The sequence below is a fragment of the Rhinopithecus bieti genome, unplaced genomic scaffold (assembly GCF_001698545.2).
Source record: "Rhinopithecus bieti isolate Rb0 unplaced genomic scaffold, ASM169854v2 scaffold_6945, whole genome shotgun sequence".
Taxonomy (NCBI): domain Eukaryota; kingdom Metazoa; phylum Chordata; class Mammalia; order Primates; family Cercopithecidae; genus Rhinopithecus; species Rhinopithecus bieti.
This window is the reverse complement of record NW_016805531.1, coordinates 1,644,541-1,671,633: the sequence shown is the minus strand read 5'-3', so window position 1 is coordinate 1,671,633 and position 27,093 is coordinate 1,644,541. Positions and strand designations below refer to the sequence as shown.

Here is a 27,093-nt window from a genome sequence, read left to right as displayed (position 1 = left end):
AATTTAAATTGCCTATGTTTTACCAAGGTCAAAATATCTAGCGGGGAGTTGGACAGCTGGATTGGAAGTGAGGAGTGTGGTGTGTGCTGGACGTGTGATCTGAGATTAGGTAGTGAAGAAGGTAGGTGTCATGTGAGCACATCTCTAGAGACCCGGGATGGAACTGGGAAGAACGACATCCAGCGGGCAAGCATGTTAAGACAAATTTGGGAAGATGATGAAAAGGAGCAGCTAGAGAGATGGGGACAACTAGGGGAGTCAGAGGCGGAGTTTGAAGATCAGATGGAATGACCAGTGAGATTAAATGCCTCAAGGAGATGAAGGAAGATTTAAAATGAGGATTGCCTTGGATTTGGCAATTAGGTGGTTGGTGCATAGGCATTAAAGTTAGGCTAGAGTAGGCTACAAATATAATGAAAAGTGAGAAAATGGAGAATATGGACTCAGGCTTCTCTTCAAAGAAGCCTGGCTGAGAAAGGAAGTGGGAGAGAGAGAAAGCAGAGGCAGCCTCAAGGTCAGGGGAATGGCTGTTTGTTTATGATGATAGTGACTCGAAATGCTTGGATGTTGAGGAGAAAGAACCCTGGAGCAGTGCGAATTACACCAGGATGTGTATCCCACTAGATAGGGGAAGTAGGAATCCCTCTAGCTGTCAGGAGAACATGGATTCTTAGAGAAAAAACAGGTTTCTACAGTTGTAATTTAGCAGCCCCTTTGTATTGCATAAAATCAGTCCAGATTGGTGAAGTGACTTGTCTCTGGCCACCTAGCCAGTCTGTGACCCCAGATCTCCTAGTTCCTGGCCTCTTTCCTCTCTCGCTGCCAGTGTCGGTGGGAGAAGAATCATCCCTGATTTGTTCCTCATGGTGTGAGTCTCCACTGCTCCCATCAGAATGCACATCTTCACAGATTCTGATGTGTCAGCAGGGCTTCAGCTGTGTGGAAGGTGAGTCACAGAGCTGCTTCGTCATTTCCTCCACATGCCACGGGGCAGGTGGTTAATTATAAAGTGTCAGTAACATAACAGTGCTAGAAGCCTTTTCCTCTAACCTGGGAACTCACATTCCTAGAAGGAGGAAGGGTCTCAGAGTCACGGGCCTTTCAGCAATCTCCTTATGGCCCACAGTGAGAGAGGATGTATGTATTTGTTCAGACGTGGCACCTGCACACACAACCTGTGTGCATGAGGTAGGGGTGGGAGTGGGGGAGTAGCAGTAGTGATTCCTTAAATGGAAAAGCCTCTGCTCCTTTAAAACACCACATCAGCCAAGAGTTACTTGGTGAGCCTGGAGGCAAGGAGCACCCATGCTTTTCAGAAGGGCCCAGGGTAGCCTGCCCCAGCTCTACTTAGGGGTCTACTGGAATCTGTTTATATATAGTGATGATTAATAACCTAGTCTTCTTACCACGCATGGAAGGTGAAAGAAGGCCTGCAATTCAGTGGATATTACCTTCTTATATTCCAAAGCTTGTGGTGTCAGCCAAGCTGTTGTACCATTCTGATTAAATACAGTGATCATTAAGATCTAAAGCTCTGCCCAGAACACACTGCTTAGAATCTAGGCACACAAATGCTATATAAACTTAAACCTCCCTTTTATAGTTGATCTTCAGTTACAACCCTCCTTGTCTTGGTAGGCTCCAAGGTATAGCAATCAACTTGCTTCTCTTTGCTCTCTCTCAACTTACGTAAACCCATTGCTCCTTTTTTGTTTAGTCTCAGGGGGCTCTCATGATCCATAGTTGGTAAATGGATAATTCCTGTAATGCCAGGTGCCATCATTCTCATATACTACAGTGTGAGCAGTGCCCCCTGAAATGTCCTAGACTACAGAGTGAATGGTGCTCTTTGTGCCACATATCTAGTTCCATCCCCTCTTCTTCCTTTAGTTACAGCATTCTCAGCTAGAAGAGTCCAAGCTCGTGGGAAGTGGAGGCGCCGGGGGCCCATCCCCCCTGGGTCTACTGCCCTCTGTTGTTTGTTTAGTGGTATTAAATCAATCTAAATTAGACTGGAGTCCAAAATGCTCACCTTGCGCTAAGAGATTCGGGGGAATGTGGTGATTCAGGACATGTGGTTCATTCTTCTGTTTATTCCTTTATTCACAGTTGATTCACAGTTGTCTTGGGAATTGACAACTGTGAGATATACTTGACCCAAGGGACTGAAAAAAATCTTCCCTAGTTTCTGAAACGTTAGAGGGACTTAACTAGGCCAAGGACGGGAGGCAGTAAGGGCCATCTAGAGGGAAAGCGGGAGCAAGGCTTGGTAGATGGCATGACATATTCCAGGGCTCAGAACAGAGGCAGGGTGGTAGAAGCACAGGAAAAAGAGGGATAGAGGCCCAAGGTGAGACAGGACTCCTTGTGAGAGGGGGCAGGACTCAGAACCTGAAAAGCCTTGAAGGCCACATTTAAAAGATTTGGGCTCTATCCTAGGAGTAATAGAAGGTTACTAGAGGATTATGAGATGCTGTGATTAGGTTTATATTCTGAAAAGATCATTCTTGTTGTATCTAGAAAACGAATGGAAGATCAACAGGCAGACAGAGAGGTGGGTAAACCATCAGAAGAATGTGGTATGAGGAAAAGCAAGGAAAGGCGGTGTCTGGAAAAGCTGTGAACTGTCAACTGCATCTAAAGCTACTGAGCAGTCAAATGAAATAGGACTGGAAAATGTCCATTGCCTTTAGGTACCTATAGATCATCAGTCTCCACTGAGAGAGGAGCTAGAACACAGAAAGTAGAAGAATGAACCGGAGGTGAGGAAATTATAGCAGAAGAGCAAAATTTGTTTCAGTGCCAATAAAGAGCAGTGAAGACCCCGGTGATAGCTTGAGTGGGCTCAGGGCTACAGAAGGTATTTTCCTTTTGTGTGTGTGATGAGGGAGACATGGACAAATTTCAATGCTGATGGACAGTATTTAATTGGTTAAGAGTTACAGAAAATACCAAAAAGAGAGAAATATAATCAGCATCTTTTTATTCCAGAAAAGAGTGAAGGGATTGGATTTAAAGTATATGGGGAGCTGGGCATGGTGGCTCATGCCTGTAATCCCAGCATTTAGGGAGGCCGAGGTGGGCAGATCACTTGAGATCAGGAGTTTGATACCAGCCTGGCCAACATGATGAAACCACACCTCTACTAAAAATATAAAAATTAGCTGAATGTGGTGGTGCACACCTGTAATCCCAGCTACTTGGGAGGCTGAGGCAGGAAAATTGCTTGAACCCAGGAGGTGGAGGTTGCTGTGATCCAAGGTTGCACCACTGCACTCTAGCCCTGGGCGACAGAGCAAGACACTGTCAAAGAAAAAAAAAAAAAAGCACATGAAAAAGAGTTGATGTATTTGGCAATGGGAAAGGAGAAAACGGAGGAAGCTCCCATGTTACGGCTTTCATATTCTATGTGAAGTAAGCTGTGGGTCAGGAGGAAGGAATGTAAGTAGCAGAGTATGGAGACAGCAGATCAGGGCCTTAAAGAAAGTGGGAAGTTTACATTTATGGATTTGGGGAGTGGTCTAATGTAATTGAGAAACATAGGATCTCCATGGAGTTTTTGATTCTATTTGTAGTTGATGACAAAGAATTCTGTTATATTACTAGCGAGTTGTCCCAGAGTGTGGTTGTCTCAACTAGTGCTCAGCTGCTCTGTGGAAGATGCAGAAGGTGAGTGGCAGAGTTCATTCGAGGTTAAGACATTGCAAGAAAAGCTGACAGGGACACAGAGGATGGAGAAGTCAGCAGCACAGGCAGAATAATGGACATGATCGACTATTGACTATTATACCTAAGATGGATAAAGAGGTATGTCAAGATCAGAGAAGACTAATGATCAGCAGAGAAGAGAACAGTTAGTGGGCTGAAGGATCTGATGAGAAGAAAGTAGAGCAGTATGAGCAAGCTGGAAGAACAAGAGGTTAGCATCAGAGCACACAATGCTTTACTTTATGATTCTGAGGCGGAAATCCCCATATGGAACCATGGGCTGAGGCTAGTAAAGTCTTTGTAAAGCTAGAGAACATGACTGGGAAACTATCAGGTAAAAGAGAGGAGGAGGGGCAGGACTTATACCAAAGACTTTTTGTAAGATCATGAAGGCCCAAGGTCTGGAAGACTCATCAGGAAACTAAAAGGAAGCAACTCCACATTCAGATCCTGAGGCAGGAGGAGTAGGAGAGTCTAAGCAGATACTCTTTGCGTAGTGACATCTTGGGACGAGAGCTAGGGGATAGCTTTCAAATCAACATGGTTTCTCTCTGGGTTCTTTGGGCTAGTGATAAAGTAGGTCTACCCCATTTCTACATTCTCATTTCCTTTGAGCTATCTAGTTTTCAGGGAGACAAAGACTGTATACCACTTTCTCTATGTGGGATTTGTGAATTTCAAATTTGGCTACTATGCTGTAAACATAAAAAGAACTTGTGGACAGATATGGTGGCTCATGCCTGTAATCCCAGCATTTTGGGAGGCCCAGGTGGGAGAATCACTTGAGGCCAGAAGTTCAAGACCAGCCTAGGCAACGTAGTGAGACCTCATCTCTACTAAAAATACAAAATAAATTTTTTTTAAGTTTAAAAATTTTCATTAACCTTCCCTATAAATTCCCCTGCCCAAAGAACTCACCTTCAATATTTCTTTTAGTTTGTATCTGGTAACAACAAATCTTTGAGTTTTTATTTGTATAAAACATCTTTATTTTGCCTTCATTTTAGAAGACTATTTTTACAGGTTGTAGAATTCTAGGCTGGAAATTTATTTTCTTTCAACAACTTAAAAATGTCATTCTATGGCCTGCTGGCTTCCATTGTTTCTACTGATAAGTCAGCTGTCTGTATTATTCTTGCTTTTTGGAAGGTAATATATCTTAGTGTTTAATATTTTAAAAATTTTTCCTTGTTTCAACATTTTGACTATGATGTGTCTTAACTGTTATTTCCTTATATTTAGAACTTCTTAGAATTTCTTGAATGTGTGGCTTATAATCTTATATCAGTTTTGAAAATGTGCACAACCATTATCTTGTCAAATATTGCTTCTGTCCATTTCTCTCTCTGCAGTCTCAAGGACTCCCATATATTAATTCTTTCACAAAATCCTATGTCTTTTACTCTCTTGTCTGTTTTTTTCAAACTTTTTTCTCTCCATATTTCTGTCTGATAATATCTATTTGTTTGTCTTCTTACTCACTAATCTTCTCTTCACCTCTGGCAAATATGTTGCTAAAAAATCTATTAAGAAGATGTGTTATTTATTGTGCCTCTTTTTTCTTTTTCTTTTTTGTTTTTTTTTTGAGACAGAGTCTCTCTTTGTCCAGCCTAGGGCTGAGTTCATGTGGCAATCTCAGCTCACTGCAAGCCTCTGCCTCCCGTCAATGTTCTCCTCCTCAGGCCCTCCTGAGAGGTAGGATTACAGGGCCGTGGACACCATGCCGGTAATTTTTGTATTTTTAGAGAGATCAGGGTTTACACCATGTTGGTTCAGTGCTGGCTTGACCCGACCTCGTGATCCACCCACCTCGGCCTCCCCCAAAGTGCGGGATTATAGGCGTGAGCCACCGTGCCCAGCCTTGTTGTTGAATTTTATTTTAATACTTTTTTATAGATTCCAGTTCTCTGGTGAAATTTTCCATCTTGTTATCTTTTTTTCTTGGACAATAAAAGCACAGTTATTTTCAAAACATACATTTGGTAACTCTAATATCGGGGTTACTTGTGGGCCTGTTTCTATTGTGTTTTTTTCTCTCTCTCTTAGTTGCAGTTTTTGGAATTTCTGATAATTTCTACTTGAATGTTGAGCAATGTATATAAATAATTGTAGTCTCTGGATGATGTTATCTTTTTCTATAGAAGTGTCATCTTACCTTTTCTGGCAGGCAGCTAGAGTGGGAGATTATATCCATTCAGTCTGGGACTTAGCTTATTGGATTGGATTGGAATTTTTGTAAATCATGGTTTACCTCACATTTTTCTCCTCTTCTAGAGTGTAGCTTGTCAGGGGGCAAGATGATAGCCTTTGGTTATTTACTGGTACTCCCTTCTTGGTGGGTCCAAAACTTGTGACTGCCAGAAATTTGACTTTTCTTTATAGCTATACTCTCATTTTTATAGAGCCTTAAGCTCTATGAAATTAGCAAATATAAAATTATAAAAATATAACAATATATTATAATATAAATGTAACAATATGTATAATAATATAAACAAATATTATATAAAATCATCAAATCTCCATAAGGTAAAATCAAATGCTGAGTTTGGGGCTAAGCTCCATGTACCTCCTTTTCCCAAGTATCCTGTCACTCACGCCCTGGTTGTTCTGGCAGCTCTGAACTCCCATTAAGAGCTTTCCTCATCATATTTAGTATTTAACATTAACAATGTACTGGAGAAGTTCATATAAAATACCAAAAACTGAATAAACATACCTAGTCAGGCATCCTTGCTCTCTGACTGTGTCACAAACAGGAATGACTTCATGTAGGAATGTTCTTTACCCTAAGCTTGCATGTGAGGAAGATGGTTTCCTCTTTTTAGGAGGCCTGTCCATCTGTGAAGCTGTGCCTTATCCTCTAAGAATGCGCCTGTCATTGTTAGGACAGTATACATAAACAGTTTGGCAAATATTTGTACAAGATGAAGGAATGAACATTGCTTTTGTTTTCCACCTTTTTGTGAGACAGGACGTAACCAGAATAGACATGATGATATTCACTAAAATTTACTAAAGCCTTACTGTGGAACAGGCTCTGTGTTAGATGCTTCATACTGATTATCTCATTTAATCCTAAACAGAGCCTATGAGGTAATAAAGATAGTTATTCCCATTTCACATTTGATGAAACTGAGGCTTAAAGAGATGAAGTTAAACAGGGCCCAAGAGCCAGAAGTAAATGGCACAAGCAAGTTTGAACTCAGATTTTTCTAATCCTCAAGATCTATGTTTTTTTCCAACATTTCATGCTGCTACTTGGCCTGCCCTTTTTCAGCATGACTAGTATCATGATTTCACTGACCCCTGGACTCCTGATATGTCTTCTTATATAAAGTCAGAGCTAAGTAGTCTGAGGGATTTACATGCAAAGACATCCCCTTTCTGGTACATTGCTTTCAGGTATTTCCAGATTCTTCCCTCCCTGACCCAGCCTTTGAAATATGTATCACATTAAATGCCTCCATTTATAACTACTATGGCAAGTCTGAATGTTTTTTTTTTTTTTTTTTTTTTCAAAATACAGCTTTATGCAGAGACAGGAAGCAGTTAGTGGTAGGGCTTTATTTTGGGAGGATTAGAGTGGTAGGGGGTGGGGCATGGGGAGAAATTGCTTTCTGCAGTGTCAGATGAATGAGTTATAGGAAATGATAGCTCAGCCAGCAGCTTGGTGCTTGCTAGTGAGTCAGCAATGATTCCATCCTCAGCCCCAGTGCTGGGATCACAGCTGAGAGACACTCTTCCTGTTGAGGGCTCCTCCCCGCCCACTGTCTGGGACATGGAGGCTCTGCTTACCTGATGTGAGCCATTCAGTTACCTGTCACGGAGGAGAAGGAGACACAGAACAGTCTTTTTGTTTCAATGCAGATGTTTCTACACGTCTTTGGGATTAATTGGTATTTCTAATTATTTTTCCTGATATCCAGCAGAAAGATTCGGTGACTTTCTATCTAGAGGATGATGATGTTTAGGACTGGTGTCAAAGCAGAAGCTAGTTCTTAGGGCAACATTTTATACTTTTATACTACTACAACCTTAGAAGGGATTTATAAATGATCAAAACAGTATGGAAAAGCAAGACAGGAAGACACTGCTTCAGAAGAAGGGGTAAACAAGGAAAACCCATCTTGTCAGGACAATGGAAACCATGTAGAGGTAGTAAAAAACTAGAACCAAATCATTGTGGTTATTGGGGTAGGATAGTAGGATTATCGGTGATTGCTTTTTTGTTTTGTTTCATTACTTTATTTTCCAAGTCCAATACACAGGCACATGTTATAAAATTTATTCTATAAGTAGTCCTTTAGTGTTTTAAAATAACTAGTTGTGAAAAATAACTGGCCAAATAACCTTAATATTTTAGGATATCTTTTCCCCAGGCCCTGATGAGACTCTTAAAGTCAATCTAGTCATACCCAGGATTTTCTAGTAGGAAATGGGTAGAGAGGTCTAACTTTTCTCAGAATTTCCTATGTGCTAGGCATTAGCTTCCTTTTCACTCTAAGAAGGTGCTATTATCCATATTTTACAGATCAGGAAACTAATGCTCAAAGAAATTGAAGGAACATTCCCAGGCCAATTTTTAGTATGTGGTATAATTTCATCCATGCCCAAGTCATACTGACTCCAAAGTCCACACTCTTTTAACTTCAGTACAAAATGATGCCACCACAGTTTCCATTCCACCTGCTTTTTGTAAGGCAGTTTAAATGTGTTAACATACTGCTGGATTGATCATCCACGAAAAAAAACTGTTGCAATATATTATTCTCTTTTTGAAAAACTGGGACTCTAAAACTCACATATACTTGACTTGTACTTTAGTTAGAGAAATATTTAGAGCATTGGATAGCATGCATATCTGTGTGCTTCACCTGAAGTCCATAAAAAAGGCACAGTAAGTACCTGGTTTAGTGGTTGGACTCCCCTGGAATTTGCAGTGACTCTCATGATCTCTCCTAAAGTTCTTAGATACATAAGACTGATGATAAAGTAAATGTTTTGTTGTTCAGAACAGTAGCTGGAAGTGACAGTTTTGGTTGAGGGAGGGGTGTTATTGTTGCAAAGTAGAACACTTACAGCTTCACAAAAATATCCATCTCATTGGCCCAACAGGGCCCTAATTTATCTTTTTAATAAGCTAATAACATTTAAAGATCTTTTAAATTTTTTACTGTTATTATAATGCAATTAATGCTGTGTTTTGATGGCTTTATTGAGGTATTGATATATAACAAACTGCACGTATTTAATGTACAATTTGATTAAATTTAACACCTATGAAACATCACTTCAATAAAAATGATGAATATATCCATTTTCCCAAAAGGTTTTGTAATGCTGTATTTTTGAAGGAAAAAAAATTCAGTCATTTATGTTCTGCTTTCCATTTGGTGAAAAGGAGTCTGGACAGGGACCCAGATTATGTAAGTCTGGACTCCAATCTTGCCTTAACTAGCTCCACACAATTCAGTGAGCCCTTTAATTATTTTGGCCCTTGGATTTTCATCTGAAAATGAGGGGGTTGGACTAGATGGTCCCTACGGACCCCTACAGCTCTGAAGTTCAATAAAGCTAAAAGGACTGGTGTACTTAGGGTATTGGTTTGTGTCCAAATGGTTTTATGTAAAAACGTGGACTTCCCTAGTGGCCCGGTGTCAGCTGTGCCACTTCATCCCTGCGTTGCTTTGCTTGATTGGTTATCATGGAATCATTGTATTTCTTTTAATTCCCTTTCACCCTGATTCAGGGTCATTCATGTCATTGTCTCCATGTTGGTCTTACTAAGCATAGGGAAATACTCGACTTAAGAATTTAGGGCTAATGCTTGGGTAATGCTGGGAATTTGGCAACACCATAAGCAAAGAGCTGAGGAGAGATTATGACAGGATCATCAGCCCTCTGGCTATTTTTGAGGCAGCTTGAGCATGTTATGGGGGGCAGAGACAAGCTGTATTAGATATATTTCAGGACTGGGGGAAGGGAAGAGGATTGGAATTTAATTAAAATTCTGATCCCAACTTTGCCCATCTTCTTGCCAAGTCAGCAGCTAGCATTTCTGTTCATGGTTCTGGTGACTCTGCTGTGATGACATAGGATTACCTCCAAAATTCTTGTGAATTTGCTGAAAACTTCAATATGCCCAACCAGATGCTTTAATCAGGAGTGGCATGCTGCCATCTTTTGCCTGTGTTTTTGGCGATACCTGATCTACCACTGCCAGCATTCCTGGTGGGAGAGGGGATTTGGAGGGAGCTGATGGTGAAAACTGAGCTGATTACAAACAAGAAACCCATTTCATTGCAGCATAGAGATCTTTCCAAATTGCTTCTGTTTTCCAGGTAGCTCAGTGGCATTTCTGAGCAGGGGCTACCCTGGCTTCACCTTGGCCCACCATGAGGGTCTTCCTGCTTTGTGCCTACATCCTGCTGCTGATGGTTTCCCAGTTGAGGGCAGTCAGCTTTCCTGAAGATGATGAACCCCTTAACACTGTCGATTATCACTGTAAGTCATCTTAAGAACAGTCTTCTATTCTGAGAAGGAAGCTTTTCTGTTTTTCATTTTCTACGCATGTTCATTTTCAGAAAGAGGCAGAGATTTTTTGTCTTAAACATGAATTTGCCTCTGAATTTATCAGTACTCATGTCCTAGTGTTTGGAGAAAACGGGACAGTTTTGTTGGGTGCTTTTCTACAGCAACCCGTATATGGGTTATATATGTTGAGTTAAAAGAAAAAGACCATTTGCTGACATTCACTGCCTTTTATTCATTTATATTCAAGACCTTAAGAGAGGAATTTAGTTAAAACCCTTCTACAACAAGTATATACGGCTAATCAATGCTGTTTATTGATCCCTCAGCTCCATAATCCTGAATGATGGTTTAGCCCATTTTTACTTGCAGATTCAAGGCAATATCCGGTTTTTAGAGGACGCCCTTCAGGCAATGAATCGCAGCACAGGCTGGACTTTCAGCTGATGTTGAAAATTCGAGACACACTTTACATTGCTGGCAGGTAATTTTCCTCTCATTGGTTTATTAGATTAAAATTCTTTTCTCTAGTGGTGCTTGCATTAATGTGTCTAGTTCATGAAAAACTAATATGTGATTGTGATCAAAAATTGCAAGTAGCCAGAAATACTCACTGAGAAGAGTCAGTGTTGTGTACCAGGAACAAAATACAAAGCTCAAGCCTTCAGCGGTGCTATTTTATTACTGCCATCAAGAAATCATACACCATTCTTTTTTCCTAAAGCAGCAGGGAAAAAAAAAAAAAAAAAAACACCTTTCTTTATGCGTTTTTAACTTAGAATTATTCAAGCAAATATCAGAAATATGTCTATGCTAATACCAAGTAGCAGTTTGACCCATGCCTGGAGAGAAGAGCTTTCTTTGCTCTCTCACCACAGTGATGTATAAAAGCATCTCACTAATGAAAAAGTACTCTTTGTTGACTTTGTTTGAGACAGAGAAAATCCAGATGATCTCTAAAACACAATAAAGGCAGATCTGTAAAAATAAAATAAGAAGCAGCTTAACATTTTTATGTATTCACATGATATGTTTTATTGCCTTATTTCCAATAGGGATCAAGTTTATACAGTAAACTTAAATGAAATGCCCAAAACAGAAGTAATACCAAGCAAGGTGAGCAACTGTAGTTGGCAAATTCATTACATTCCCTCTGAACCTGATTAATTTTTCCACTCCCTCCCCCAAAAATGTTCCCATTTAAAAACTAAACTTTGGTTTTGCTTGATTAATACAGAAACTGACATGGCGATCAAGACAACAGGATCGAGAAAACTGTGCTATGAAAGGCAAGCATAAAGTGAGTTAAACAGACAAATGTTTGCTAGATTTAGTCTTTCTGTGGGCTTGATACCACAGTGCCAGCACGTTTGAATGTCAGATATTAATGTTACTACTACTTTCTTTAGGATGAATGCCACAACTTTATCAAAGTATTTGTTCCAAGAAACGATGAGATGGTTTTTGTTTGTGGTACCAATGCATTCAATCCCATGTGTAGATACTACAGGGTAAGTATACTTTATGCAATGTGCTTCTTTTGATCAACTTTTCTCCCTTCACTGGTATGCTGTTAGAGTTGAAACCTTTCTGCTTTCCAGTAATTTGTTTTATCTCTAGTGCTATGAAAGAATAAAGACAGAATTCTTCAAATGGAATTTTAATACAAATAAAACAGTATTGCCTTCAGACAGGCACATTGAATAGATATGACACTGGCTATTTATTTTTCTTTTGTAGTTGAGTACCTTAGAATATGATGGGGAAGAAATTAGTGGCTTGGCAAGATGCCCATTTGATGCCAGACAAACCAATGTTGCCCTCTTTGCTGGTAAGATCCTCTAGCCTAATGAATATAAATGATTAATGACATTGAAGGCAAAAAAGGAATGTAATGGAAGAGTAAAAGTTAATAACTTGGATACCCACCTTGATCTAAGTGTTCGAAAGGCTAAAATCTATGCACAAATTTCCAAAAAAAAAGAAGAAATTAAGGACAAGAATATTTCAGTGCACACTCTAAGTATTATGACACCCTGTTGTTAACTAGGCCAATGACTCCAGATAAGTTGCTTAACTTTTTGATGCCTAGATCCCTCATCTGTAAAATTAGATAATCCCATGGCTGACCTGTCACACGTTGATGTATCAGGTGCAGCCCTATTTGTATAGATAATGGTAATACTGGTGAGAGGACTGCAAAGGGCATAGCACACTACTGAAGCAAACACACTGCAGGATAATTATGGTTATCTTACCAAAATTATAACTTCGGTTTCAGATGGGAAGCTGTATTCTGCCACAGTGGCTGACTTCTTGGCCAGTGATGCTGTTATTTATCGAAGCATGGGTGATGGATCTGCCCTTCGCACAATAAAATATGATTCCAAATGGATAAAAGGTACCTTTGAAGAGCAGTGTCTTGGGGTCACCAGGATAGTGGATGGCCCAAGTGGGGACAGCAGCCATAGCCATCGAGAAGTTTAGCACATGACTTTATATTGTTTATTTAGAACAAGTAAACACTGCTTTGGTTGTGAACGGGAGCATTGACAGGGAATGAGGAGACTAGCAGCCACCTCAGGAGAGTAAGTTCATCCAGGTGTTTATCCCAGGTGACCTCAAAAAACAAGCGGGGAGAGATTTCATCTCTGTGTGTACCAATTTGTCTAACCTTCTAAATGCACATAATACTACTTGCCATTTACCCATCTTGGAAAGTTAACAGAGAGAATCGATTAGTCTGTATGAGAGCCATTTTGTTCTTCAAAGTCTAGAAATCAAGATTTTTTATTTTCAGTGTAAGAGGTTTTCTTCCCTAGTTAAATAGATTAATGAATAAATCTGTTGAAACAAAGACCTTTGCTGTAGTTCAGTTCCCTGTAGGTCTTTTTACAGTCCATTAGCTGACTTAAGAGACGACGGGTTCCCTGAAGCTTGAACACACCCATATTGGGACTCCTCAAAATCATTGGCAGATTGGAGTTCTTATTGGCTTGAATGTAACTGTGCAACATCTGTCAGTCATGCCTTGCAGTCGGGGTCTTATGCTAATTGAATTATTCTTTAGGAACCAGTTTGTTTTTAATTTTTCTTTCAGAGCCACACTTTCTTCATGCCATAGAATACGGAAACTATGTCTATTTCTTCTTTCGAGAAATTGCTGTCGAACATAATAATTTAGGCAAGGCAAGTGTATGCATTTGGCTTGAATCGTGGACTTGTACTGCATGAAATTGAGACCACTGTGATAGAGTTAAGGATGCTCCCTTGGCATGTTTTCCAGCTCTCAATTCAGTGTACATAGGGCCAACTGCAGAGAGGTGGGTTGCTTATCATGAGAATAATTGCTGGAAAACATCTGAACAATAACCTGAGTGGGAACACCAGCCTTGAGTTTTGAGAAGATTTCCTTTTTTTTCCTGCAGCCACAGAGAGTGTTCTACAGGAACCCTTGAGCTACGGATGCTTTTTTTTACTCTTTAGAAAATCACTGATAGTCTATTCTTTCTCAGTGTCAAAAGGCAGGATAGAAAGTAGGGACCCCATTCAATTTTTAGTGTTTCAGTGAAGGCCCATGTGATTTTAAAGTATTGCAACCCCTTCTATGCCAGGTTGAAAGACGACACGTTTCATTAACAATACAGGAAGCAGAGTTGGAGACCAAGTGCTGGAATGGTTTTCATTCAGCAAGGCAGATAGACAGCTCACTTCTTGGGGAGCACGTTTAGCAAAACAGTGGCTCTTTTTTTTTTTCCCCATAGGTGAATCCAGTTTACCTTCTTACTGGACAGACCCCTAGAGAGAAGACTGCTAGATTCTTTTGAACCAGATGTATCTTTAGCATTTTTTATCCCTCCCTTAAATAGTATCATTTTGTTTCCATTCCTTTCCATGCTCACAACCCCATTGCTTTGCTTCTGTCTGTTGGCCAGGCTGTATATTCCCGCGTGGCCCGCATCTGTAAAAACGACATGGGTGGCTCCCAGCGGGTCCTGGAGAAACACTGGACTTCATTTCTGAAGGCTCGGCTGAACTGTTCTGTCCCTGGAGATTCGTTTTTCTACTTTGATGTTCTGCAGTCTATTACAGACATAATACAAATCAATGGCCTCCCCACTGTGGTCGGGGTGTTTACCACACAGCTCAACAGGTGAGCGCAGGACCCCGGCACTGCAGAGATGTTCTGTACATGCCTGTCAGAACCAAGACAGGCTCCATGCCGCCAGCCTCTTCCTGATGGTTTTCTTCCTTTTCAGCATCCCTGGTTCCGCTGTCTGTGCATTTAGCATGGATGACATTGAAAAGGTATTCAAAGGACGGTTTAAGGAACAGAAAACTCCAGATTCTGTTTGGACAGCAGTTCCCGAAGACAAAGTCCCAAAGCCAAGGTAAATAAAAAAGTCAAAAAGGGTTTTGTCTTGAACAAAACCCTCCGGTCACTGGAAGAAGCCCTCCTCAGGGAGCAGCTTGGCCAGCCTCCCACACCAGGAAGGGGTCTGTCTCTCTGCAGCATCTCAGATGGAGCCAGCAGACATAGCCTTGTGACCTGCAAGCCCATGAGTGTGAATGGAGAGCCCACTGAGTTCAGGGGCATAGCATTGCTTCTTTAGTTTCACTCACTCTCCTTCCTCCCTTGACCTCTTCTCTGAGAATATGCACTTATTCCTTAGATACAGTACATGGTGTGGCAGGGGCAGCCAAGAGCATAAAAGAACGCTGTTTTCCTTTCAGGCCTGGCTGTTGTGCAAAACACGGCCTCGCAGAAGCTTATAAAACCTCCATCGATTTCCCGGATGAAACCCTGTCATTCATCAAATCTCATCCTCTGATGGACTCTGCTGTTCCACCCATTGCCGATGAGCCCTGGTTCACAAAGACTCGGGTCAGGTGAGATTGTATGGGAAACACTCCTTCCTATCCAAAGTTTTCTCTGCCCGTTGGCCTCCCCTTCTGATCTGTGCTCCCGCCTCTCGTAGGTACAGACTGACAGCCATCGCAGTGGACCATTCTGCCGGACCCTACCAGAACTACACAGTCATCTTTGTTGGCTCTGAAGCTGGCGTGGTACTTAAAGTTCTGGCAAAGACCAGTCCTTTCTCTTTGAACGACAGCGTATTACTGGAAGAGATTGAAGCCTACAACCATGCAAAGTAGGTGTATGTTACGAGAATACCCTTCAGTACTGCTCAAAAATTTCCGGCGTGTATTTCATCTAGTCATGTCCTTTTGGCCCTCTAAATTAGCCGTGGTTTGGCATAATAGTGTTTTGTGTTTTTTTCTCATTGAAGTAAATCTTGGGTTTGTTTTTTACCCGAGCCTACTAGGGCAAGGAGGGTGAACAGTTGACGAGTTTAAAAATAATTCAGCACTTGTTTTTCACCTGTAGACTATGAGAACATTTTAACAGCACCTCTCTTATCTTGCAGATATATTCCAAGATGCTACATGCAGCAGACAGTTGTGAGCTTGCATACACACACACACACACACACACAAATATACACGCACACACATACACAGAATGTAATACTAGTTAAGCATTTCCTTCCTATCATTAATATGTAAGAGAATATTTAGACCATTTTTTAAAAAACAAGAAATAAAAGAGAGAAATGGAGCAAAGGGGACTAAGGAGAGAACCAGAACCATCTAACGCAGGAAAATTTAAATGCATTAAAACACGATCCTTTTTATTTCTATAGTCAAATGTGGCCTTCGCAAATGCAATTCATTTCTATCATCATAACAGGAAAGCAATCTTTAAAAACCCTTTGTCCAGCCTGAAATTTAACCAACCGTGCAGAGAAGTAGAAGATGAATCACTAATTATTATTTCCCAAACTATGTACTTGCCTGGTTTGTTACCAAGAATATTCCTTATGATTTCCCAGCTCTCAGTAATTGCTAAACCAAACCACACTTGACTGACTAAACATATGGCTTCAAAATGTATCCCATCAAATAGGTGCAGTGCTGAGAATGAGGAAGACAAAAAGGTCATCTCATTACAGTTGGATAAAGATCACCACGCTTTATATGTGGCATTCTCTAGCTGCGTTATCCGCATCCCCCTCAGTCGCTGTGAGCGTTATGGATCATGTAAAAAGTAAGCTCGTGTTTCTTTACTTACCCCGGGTCTTGCAGCATCAAAACCTTTGGTGATGAGAAAATCCAAGTTACATTCTGTTTGGTGTTATACAGGTCTTGTATTGCATCTCGTGACCCGTATTGTGGCTGGTTAAGCCAGGGATCCTGTGGTAGAGTGACCCCAGGAATGCTGTAAGTATACTTTCTCACATGAGCTAGGATGAACTATCCTTTCCAGGGTCTCTAAAGCTAGAAATTGTGGAAAACTTCCAATTACACTACTCTTTCTCTTTTTCTTTCTTTCTTTCTTTCTTTCCTTCCTTCCTTCCTTCCTTCCTTCCTTCCTTCCTTTTTTTCTTTCTGTTTTTTGTTTTTTTGTTATGGAAGAAACAGGAAAATGAAAACCAGGAGATGTGAGAAGGAAGGGCATAATAATACTTAAGGGAAATGGTAGACCTAGTAATACTTAAGGGAAATGGATGGAGAGAAAAAACCAATTCTCTTCTGTTCTCTTAAACATTCTAGTTCACCAGTTTTTAACAGAAATAGCCATTTTAGCAAGTTATGTTAAAATGTTTAAAATTTGTTTTTCTCTCTGCACATTCTTACTAATCAGTCTGTGTTCTTGGTTCTGCTCTGGTTGTCACTTGTGTTCCTATGAAGGCTGTTAACCGAAGACTTCTTTGCTTTCCATAACCACAGTGCTGAAGGATATGAGCAAGACACAGAATTCGGCAACACAGCTCATCTAGGGGACTGCCATGGTAAGACAGAATCTTCCATTCCCACCTGGAGCTTCTCTTGGACCACCTTTGCACGTGGACATGATTTTACAATCAGTCTTTTTAATGACTCAGGACACGTACCACCTAGCATTTTAACTTAAACTTCGCAAAAGCTGAGCTGTTTGATCATGGGGATCCATTAGAAAAGAGGCTTCCTTTTTTTCTTCACCATTTACAATTTTGTAGGAAATCTAGAGAGAGATAGTCTAACCAGTAGGTTAATCTTTTTAATTTATAGTCTTTTTTTTTTACTTTTTTAGTTAATTGGAATTCATAAATTTTTGCTTTCTTTTGGTTACTTTTCACTGATTACTTGTTCCTTTAATTCTTTTAGAAATTTTGCCTACTTCAACTACACCAGATTACAAAATATTTGGCGGTCCAACATCTGGTTAGTTTTTTTTAATTTTTTTGAATTAACAACCTTTTCTTTCCTTCAGTTCAGCATTTTCAGCCCCTTCTCCCCTCCTTTTGCGCAGTTTGGCAGCCCTTCATTTTTCCGCTTTGACTCATAATCCCCCTGATGGTACCAAAAGACTTTTCTTACTGAGCACTTCACCCTTGTATAGCATGTTAACACTTCATCATTGACCAAGCCACATCCTTTAAGAAAATTCAAATGGGCTAACATAGACTGCATTCCAGCTGCACGCACGCCCACCCAAGCTTTCTTCTTTCTCACCTCTTTGCATTGTGAATGTTTCTTCTGGTCATCTGTATTTAATGGATGGCGGAATTTCATTATTTTTCCCCATCTCTCCTCACCTTTCCTATGACCTAGTAAACAAATACACATTTCCCATAAATGTGTATTTAAAAGTTTTAGAGATCTTTGAATGGTTTGCGCTCATCCTGCGAATCTTTGAATGTTGTGGTCTCGGTCATGTGAAAAAGGCTTCAGTGGAATGAAGCTGATTTTTGATGTATTAAGATGTTCAGTGGGCTCTCCAAGCCTCTGTGTACCTGTTTTGGAACCTTCTTCTGTAATCGTTGCACCAGTCAGAATTGCAGTCTCTGAGGTTTTAGCCTAAAAGCGTAGCCTTATATTTTGAGGGAAAATCTATTTGGAGGAAATCAGTACTGGACATGCTAAAAGGTTAAGTTACTCCCAGTCCTATTGCTGCTTCTAAAACTCACCAGCAATTCCTTTCCTCAGGGGGAGAAAAAGATGGCAGATCTTACGTATCAGAATATCCTCGTTCAGTTTGTAATGCCATTGCCTTTGCATTAGGTTCTGCTAACTCTTTGGAAGAAACTCCCCAGCAGTTTTGGAGAGTACAGGCAAAGTCTGTCTCTCCTTCGGTGTTTTACTGTGGGGGGCAGAGCCTCAGTGTAGTGAACAATCTACATATGGACAGGAGGCCACTAGTAACAACCTCTTAGGCAGAGCTGGTTTATCACATCCAAAGTCAAGTCTTTTCATAGACTTAACCAGATATTTTCCGACAAAATTCCATCATAGCTTCTTCCCCAATAAAGACTATAGATTTTCTAACCATCTGTGAAAGTGCTTTTTAGAATGCATAAAAAGAAATGAAATGATGTCTCACAAGAGAAGGAAGAAACAGCAACTAATCTGCCCTGGGAATTATATTACCTTTTCCATGAGTGTCATTAGTAACCACAGGGGCTTTCCTAAGAGCCTTTCGAGTATCTTTAATTTTGAAATCTGCTCAATATGTCTTTACTGTTAATTTTCAGTTTTCATTCCTCCCTTGAAAGGAAAGAACTTGATGTAGCTTCCTCAGGCATGTTTTTGCAAAATCTTAGAGCAAACGTTCTCATCAAATTTACTCAAACTTTATTTAAAAATGCAACAGACCAATCAAAAAAATCTTGACATTATCCATATTAATAAAATCTGTTTGCCACCACAGACATGGAGGTATCTTCATCTTCTGTTACCACAATGGCAAGTATCCCAGAAATCACACCTAAAGTGATTGATACCTGGAGACCTAAACTGACAAGCTCTCGGAAATTTGTAGTTCAAGATGATCCAAACACTTCTGATTTTACTGATCCTTTATCGGGTATCCCAAAGGGTAAGGCCTCAGCAGGGACCTCATCTCTAACTGCATGGAAACCTGATCCTTAATATCACTGAGGAGTATGTGGTTCTCCAGAGGTGAGCCTCACTGGAGCTTCTGCGGTTGTACCTCCACCGCCCCTAGCCACAGTCTCTCTGGCGTTCTGTGGTTATATCTGAGTGCATTCCTTAAAAGATAAAAGAGGTGGAAAGCTGTTGGAGAAAAAGCTGGTGAAGCAGCCACTCAGACAATCTAATCTGTGTTGATTTCTGTCTGAAGAAGCAGAGAGCGTGCTGGATTTCAGGGAATTTCAAGGGTCACCGCAGCAAAAAACAAAACTCATTAATTGCAAATATCCTGATATCAGATGTTTTGTCTAGGAACCTTTCCCAGCCTCTTGTTTAGCTTCAATTCAAAATGCAATCTGAAAAGGATATGTGAGATGCTAAGTTGCTTGAATACCACAAGCAATAAAACATAACAGAGTGCTTGTCCATAACTATCATTTTCAGCCGTAATAGGAGCAGTTATAAAATAGCTGCCTGTTGAGTTAGCTTATTAGATATATTACTCTAGGAAAAAAAATCTATTCTTTAGTGCTTACTAAACTATGGATGGTATCAGGTTTCCAATCAGTTTTTATGGCAGCGCATTGTCATTTATGATTTATATCGGTTGATTTTCATTTTATATGTTTTCGTTGTAAACAATTTTATAATCATTCTTCATTCTTCTTTCTGCTTTGCTTTCTTTAGTAATACCATTTTTTTCTCCTTTTCTTTCTTGGTCTTTCACAGTGCCACTGAATTCCGTAACATTAATTAAACATTAATTAAAAACAACTAATGTTCAAAGGCCTTAGCACTAACTTAAAGCAACAGAATCTTCAAAATCACTCTGACTTACCTTACTCTGGGATAGCTGTGTTTATAGCATGTAACAGACTTGAATACCTCTTAAACTAACATTTTTAAATTAATTGTTAGATGTCTGTGGTTGCAGTAAAAGGTTAAGTTTAATTTCAATAATTATAAACTAATTTGCTCTTCTTTTTCTAGGTCTAATTTAAATATTTTCAAATATCTTCAGATAATTTGACAATTTACTTAACTAATACATAGTATGTTTCCTTAGACTGTCTGGATTTCTTACATAGTCGGTCATTCAAGAGTGCTTCACCCCAAGATGGAATGAAAAAAACATTCAAGCAAACATGAAAGTCTCTTTTTATAGCTAACAGTGATCAAGCAGATATTTTTGGTTTGTGAACAAATTATGTGTTCTTATTTAAGTTAGTATAATTTTATTGGGATATTATTTTAGCATAATGTATGTTTATGCTAATTATTATATTTTCCTATATCCTAACAGCTACCTTTTAATCCTGAATTAAGAGAAAATTATGCCACAAAACATATAATGAGTTTAAGGTTAGCTATTTAGAAACTATGCACTTCTAACTATTTTTTAGATCGAAACCCTTAAACTTTCTAACATATAACAACTATTTATGAGGGATTAGAGGAAAAGAACAGAAGAATATAGATCAGTGGGAGATTAGAGTTATCCTGGCATTTGCAGCAATCCTGTATGTCTCTGGGGATCCTAGTTTGATTAAAGACAAAATATACAAGGAATTTTGGAGTCTACTTGACCCTCCAAGCTAAGCATACGAACCATGTGAAGGTCGTGTTGGCTCACTGAAAGCCATTTGCTGTTTATTATTATTTTTAAAAAGCACCTCATTCACACGTCCCATGTGTCTATTGCAGGTGTGCGATGGGAAGTCCAGTCTGGAGAGTCCAACCAGATGGTCCACATGAATGTCCTCATCACCTGTGTCTTTGCTGCTTTTGTTTTGGGGGCATTCATTGCAGGTGTGGCAGTATACTGCTATCGAGACATGTTTGTTCGGAAAAACAGAAAGATCCATAAAGATGCAGAGTCCGCCCAGTCATGCACAGACTCCAGTGGAAGTTTTGCCAAACTGAATGGTCTCTTTGACAGCCCTGTCAAGGAATACCAACAGAATATTGATTCTCCTAAACTGTATAGTAACCTGCTGACCAGTCGGAAAGAGCTCCCACCCAATGGAGACACTAAATCCATGGTAATGGACCATCGAGGGCAACCTCCAGAGCTGGCTGCTCTTCCCACTCCTGAGTCTACACCCGTGCTTCACCAGAAGACCCTGCAGGCCATGAAGAGCCACTCAGAAAAGGCCCATGGCCATGGGGCTTCAAGGAAAGAAACCCCTCAGTTTTTTCCCTCTAGTCCGCCGCCTCATTCCCCATTAAGTCATGGACATATCCCCAGCGCCATTGTTCTTCCAAATGCTACCCATGACTACAACACGTCTTTCTCAAACTCCAACGCTCACAAAGCTGAAAAGAAGCTTCAAAACATTGATCACCCTCTTACAAAGTCATCCAGTAAGAGAGATCACCGGCGTTCTGTCGATTCCAGAAATACCCTCAATGACCTCCTGAAGCATCTGAATGACCCAAATAGTAACCCCAAAGCCATCATGGGAGACATCCAAATGGCACACCAGAACTTAATGCTGGATCCCGTGGGATCGATGTCTGAGGTCCCACCTAAAGTCCCTAACCGGGAGGCATCGCTATACTCCCCTCCTTCAACTCTCCCCAGAAATAGCCCAACCAAGCGAGTGGATGTCCCCACCACTCCTGGAGTCCCAATGACTTCTCTGGAAAGACAAAGGGGTTATCACAAAAATTCCTCCCAGAGGCACTCTATATCTGCTATGCCTAAAAACTTAAACTCACCAAATGGCGTTTTGTTATCCAGACAGCCTAGTATGAACCGTGGAGGATATATGCCCACCCCCACTGGGGCGAAGGTGGACTATATTCAGGGGACACCAGTGAGTGTTCATCTGCAGCCTTCCCTCTCCAGACAGAGCAGCTACACCAGTAATGGCACTCTTCCTAGGACGGGACTAAAGAGGACGCCGTCCTTAAAACCTGACGTGCCACCAAAGCCTTCCTTTGTTCCTCAAACCCCATCTGTCAGACCACTGAACAAATACACATACTAGGCCTCAAGTGTGCTATTCCCATGTGGCTTTATCCTGTCCATGTTTTTGAGAGGATGATGTTGTAAGGGTACCTTAAAACAAGAGACTTGCTTGTATTTTAAGAGAACCAAGTGGCCAAAGAAACTCTTTCTAACTTTGGCAACATCAGAACTTGCCACATGTAGCTACTGCAGCAAGGCTTCTGTGTACTTGCCTGAAAACAAAGGAAGGTGCTGGTCATTCCATTTCTTTTGTTTGAAGCTAAAGAGATGTGTAGCTCCCAGGGGCTACCTTACCAGTATAAAGAGCTGATAACAGTACTCAGAAGAATCTGTGAACAAATACTTGAAAATGGGTTCAATGTAGACTGCCATTATGTGTGGTCTTCCCATTAAATGTGAACGTTTTAATATGTATGCATTCACCTTGCCTCTTGCACAAATGTCAAAAAAAGATGGTAATGTCTCAAAGAAATGAACTTGTAGATTACCAAGCAGTTTGCTAAAAATTCAATCTTTGACCCAAGCTGTAGCATTTTTTTTTTCATGTGTGGCATTTTTTTCATGCCACCAACAGACTTGTTGCGTGTGTGTGTGTTTGTGTGTGTGTGTGTGTGTGTTCTGTACCCACTAGGATTTGTTTAGGTGCCCATTGCATCTTTTTGTGCTATGGAGTTGTTTACATTGAGCATGACTGAACGAGAGAAAATACTACTTCACACAGGAGTCCATTGGGTTCAGCTTTGAAAGAGGAATAGAATCAAGGCTCCTTTGACCATCAAAATGATGAACTTTACTTACGTGGTACCCAATGCCAGAATGTAAGAGTTGCAAGTGATTTTGTGCTGCTATTCATTAAAACTTCTATTCCAGTCTTGCCAGCTTAAGGAGATCAAGATATTAAGAGGTATCCTTGATTTATTTTCCAGTATTCAGTAGTAAAATTTTCCTGTCCACTGTGAATCAAAGCCTGAGTCACTCTATTTAACCTTAGACACATTAATAAGGTCTTATTTTTATTGTGTGTGGTTTATTCCCACACAGTAAAATTTCTCCTCCTTTAACTCCTCCTACCCACCAAGGTAAAAAACAACAAACAAACAAACAAAAAATAGAAGACAAAAGAAATACATATGAAAGGAATTGTAATTGGCTTAACGGAAACAGTCTGTGAAAACTTAACAGTGGTGCAATCATGTTGTCTATGTTGTGTTATGTGAGAATTTTCTCCTAAGTCATGCAGGTAATGACAATATACTGTAAATACCACATGTGAGTTTACCTGAATCTGTGCATTTTGTGCCTTATTCATGAGAATGATAGAAGTACTAAAATCTGTCAAGTGTTTTCAGTATAGCACATTATTTACTGAGTGCCAGTTGTAAATGTTTTTCAACCAGCACCTGAAAAGACTCTTTGCAAAAAATCACAGAAACAACCTAGAACAATTAATTGTTAACATAATCCAACCTCATAGCAGCATTACATTCTTTGCCATGATAAACATTCCACTCCTGCTTTCCTAAGGATGAAACAGTGATAATGTGAACTCAAATGAGGTTTCCTGGGTAATGTGACACCTGCAGAAACTATAGAGCGTCATTTATACGTAGTTTGGCAGAAACCACTTACAGTTGATGATGCGCGACCCTGCTGACTGTTTCAGTTAATATGCTGCAGACCACACAGTTGTTTAGTGAACCAAATCTAGAAAGTACCGAGGCAGAGGAATGCTCCTGCTGTAGTCAGGCAAATGAGTTCAACTGGATTTCTTTTGACAATACTGTTGGTACCTATTACTTTGGGGAGGACAGGTTGCAGAAGACCAGATCATTTTTATACAGAATGTGAAATACTGATACAGCTATTCTTTTTTTTTAAAGAACATTGTTTTATAAAGAACATGATTTCCAGTGATCTCTGGAGGCGCTAAAGCTAAAATTTCTGTTCTTGAAACACTTCAGCTTTGCAACTAAAATATTACAGATTAATAATAAATTAAACCAACCAATGATAAACACTACTCAGTCCACCAACAACAATCGTGTTTGAATTCACCTTACCAATATTAATCCCAGCGTGTGTAAAACGGAACAGTAACTCTATGTGACCCCAGATAACATTTTGTAACATTGTACTTCCTTGTAGTTTGTAATGTGAGTTCAATCAGTATTTATGTTGAAATTTCTAACATGAAATCTAGTCTCTATCCTGTTAATTTAATTTTTAAATGCTTTATCCATTTGTGCAAAGGTAAACGCAGATTGTATCTTTTTTAATGGTACGGCATAAAAAGTAACCCTCAAGTGAAGTGGCTCTATACTGTTTTATAGAGTACTTTAACATGTATAGATACCTTGTAAACTTGTATTGTGGATGTGTAAATAATACGTACTTTGGGTTTTTAACACCGCATGTAAAGTCAAAATAAAATATACAAATCATTATATCTTGCCTCTTGATATTGAAGAGGTTTACAATGTATTATATTTTTAAAATATTTTCAAGTCAATCAACACCGGTAAGAGTTGCTTTTAAAATCTGCCAAAATATTCTTGGAACAGTTGCTCTCCAGTCATGGTTACACTACCATTCTCTCCTTGGAAGGCTGGTACTGAAGGTCAGAGCCCCTGAGAAAAATGAGAAACTGTTCAGAAAACCAGTTGAACTGTACTGCATCAACAGTCAGATGCTTTAGGCAAACAGTAGTAGTTCACATTATCCATAGATCTATCTAGTTCAACAGACATTTTTAAAATTCATGATTTGTTTTCCTGCATGAAATATTTCACATAATTTCAGTTCAAAATTATAACTGGCAAACAGGGTTCCCGTGAACATTTCTTGCAATTTGGTATAAGGAGTTTCTCAGTTCCCTTGTTTTAAACAAATAGAATAAATTAGGAGCTATCTAAATATCTAAATATTGAAATGGAAGGTAACAACATGATTCTATGGCTCTTTCTTAGCACCTAATGAGTTGGTGGCTGCTGTCATTGCTTCTCATGGATGTTGACAGTGGCAAGCCACTTCTGAGAAAGACAACAGGGGTGCTTGTAGGAATCCCTGCCCTTTTGGTTCTAGCTGCTACTCCTGGCCAAAGCCCATCTGCAGCTCCCATGTGATCATGTTTTCTCAAGGACCTTCAGCAGCATCTTTGCTGAACAGCACAATGGCCATATTCCTGTCTTGAGTCTTACTCTCCCTGATAGTGTCATCTAATTAGGGGTGCTGCATTTCAGTGTAATTTAGTGGTATCAGAAGTCCTTGTTTATTCCTATCATGGCATGCAGTACTCCAGAGACATAAGGAAAAATTTGCAGGAATCCTTTTGTGAGAGAGAAAGACCAGTGGATGACCTATTTGCCCCATTTCACAGCTCCCGGCACCACAGGTGGTGCCACCAGCCAGGGAGCCTGATCTTGGCCTTCCAAATGACCCCATCATTGGAAGGAAGTCTCTGTAAGTCTGCACACCATTATAGTGCTGGAGAAGAGGGTGGAAGGTGTCTCCCATCACACTGACTTGCAGAAGTCAATTTGTAACTCAGAATTTGAACAAATGGATGAAAGAAGACACAAGGGAAATGCATCTTCAACCTTGTCTTGCTCTGTCGCCCAGGCTGGAGTGCAGTGGCAGCATCTCGGCTCACTGCTACCTCCGCCTCCCGGGTTCGAGCGATTCTCCTGCCTCAGCCTCCTGAATAGCTGGGATTACAGGCGCCCGCCACCATGCCCAGTTAATTTTTGTATTTTTAGTAGAGAAGGGGTTTCACCATGTTGGCCAGGTTGGTCTCGAACTCCTAACCTCAGGTGATCCGCCCACTTCAGCCTTCCAAAGTGCTGGGATTACAGGCATGAGCCACCACATGCAGCCTCCTCCTAGGCTTCTTTAGCATTGCATTATCATTCATTTGCATTGCCTGTTTCCATTAACTTGGTGTTTATTATACCTACTGCCTGTTTACTAGTTTTTCTGAGTTCAGTGATTTTTTTCTCTTCTAAAAAATGCACCTTTCTTTTCTCCCTTATAGAAGTTCTTAGCCTTATTCCATCATAGACATTTTTGATAATTTAATGAATGTTATGGACTGAAAGGTGCATTTCCCTTTCCTCTCCAGGACATTTACAGTCCCCTAAAATCACATCTGTGAATCCTCAAGATAAATGCTCAGATCCCATTTGAGAGACATAGGGTAAGGGAACTTCGGATTTTTTTCAAAGGGAACACAAAACCAGAGAGTAATGGGACAAATACAATAAACTAACCAGGACAAGGCACTGTGTGCTCTGGTTCCAGAAATTCCATCGACTAACCAGTTGGTTACCCTGGGAAGGGGCAACTTTGAAGCCAGATGCAACACTTGAAATGCTGATACAGGCTAAGAAGAAAGGGCATCTCTTCTTCTGCCAGGTAGTGGCATGATGGCCCAGGTGCTGGTCTGGCACCAGGAGGACTCACCCTCCTGCCATGAGAGAGATCAACTTTCTCATTTCTCCCAGCTGGTCTGTCTCATCTGCTTGTCAGAGGAGGGAAAAGAACAAAGTGTCCAAAGCAGCCCTAGGTCCAGGTCCAGGGAGCTGAGTTCTAATCCTCACTCCATCACTCATCTAGTGATTAAGGGCATTATCCACCTCTCCTGACTCTGGTAAAGAGATGATTTGACATCCATTTCTCTGACAATTCTATGGTCTCTGTCAACTCTGCAATTCTATTATTTTATGAATGCTATGCTTAACTATTACAAGTTCAGTAGCTTGGTTGGTAGTATGTTTATGGATGCATGAGGCCTGCTTCCTGTTAGATATAAGATATATGTGAGATTAACAATAAGTTATGACAAACAGTGCACTTTAAGCCATTTACCTTGGATCTATTAATATATTTGATGTTTACACTTTTTGCAG

At 40.2% G+C, this 27,093-nt stretch overlaps 1 protein-coding gene and 1 long non-coding RNA gene across 17 annotated transcripts in view; one reads left to right on the top strand and one right to left on the bottom strand.

Annotated features, from left to right (window-relative positions):
* SEMA6D (semaphorin 6D) overlaps window positions 1-24,635 on the top strand; it is a 58,522-nt gene extending 33,887 nt beyond the window's left edge. For 2 of the 15 annotated variants that reach the window (XM_017872796.1, XM_017872797.1), the window contains exons 2-19: window positions 10,053-10,215; window positions 10,615-10,726; window positions 11,298-11,358; window positions 11,480-11,542; window positions 11,652-11,753; window positions 11,983-12,073; window positions 12,524-12,643; window positions 13,343-13,431; window positions 14,178-14,395; window positions 14,502-14,633; window positions 14,977-15,132; window positions 15,222-15,395; window positions 16,211-16,351; window positions 16,447-16,524; window positions 16,996-17,096; window positions 17,452-17,508; window positions 18,995-19,162; window positions 20,920-24,635. In XM_017872796.1, coding sequence (XP_017728285.1) covers window positions 10,107-10,215; window positions 10,615-10,726; window positions 11,298-11,358; window positions 11,480-11,542; window positions 11,652-11,753; window positions 11,983-12,073; window positions 12,524-12,643; window positions 13,343-13,431; window positions 14,178-14,395; window positions 14,502-14,633; window positions 14,977-15,132; window positions 15,222-15,395; window positions 16,211-16,351; window positions 16,447-16,524; window positions 16,996-17,096; window positions 17,452-17,508; window positions 18,995-19,162; window positions 20,920-22,208 — 3,261 coding nt within the window. In that variant the 5' untranslated portion in view covers window positions 10,053-10,106 and the 3' untranslated portion in view covers window positions 22,209-24,635. Of the gene's footprint in view, window positions 1-10,052; window positions 10,216-10,614; window positions 10,727-11,297; window positions 11,359-11,479; window positions 11,543-11,651; window positions 11,754-11,982; window positions 12,074-12,523; window positions 12,644-13,342; window positions 13,432-14,177; window positions 14,396-14,501; window positions 14,634-14,976; window positions 15,133-15,221; window positions 15,400-16,210; window positions 16,352-16,446; window positions 16,525-16,995; window positions 17,097-17,451; window positions 17,509-18,994; window positions 19,163-20,919 lie in introns of those variants that run through there. The other 13 variants (XM_017872798.1, XM_017872799.1, XM_017872801.1 and 10 more) reach the window with 8 other exon arrangements.
* A 51-nt stretch (window positions 24,636-24,686) lies between these two features.
* The window catches only part of LOC108530116 (uncharacterized), a 71,898-nt gene continuing 69,491 nt past the window's right edge, over window positions 24,687-27,093 (bottom strand). The window contains exons 4-5 of one of the 2 annotated variants that reach the window (XR_001885759.1): window positions 26,455-26,702; window positions 24,687-24,816 (exon numbers count right to left, since the gene is read on the bottom strand). This is a non-coding gene — a long non-coding RNA (uncharacterized LOC108530116). The remainder of the gene's footprint in view (window positions 24,817-26,454; window positions 26,703-27,093) is intronic. The other variant, XR_001885758.1, reaches the window with a different exon arrangement.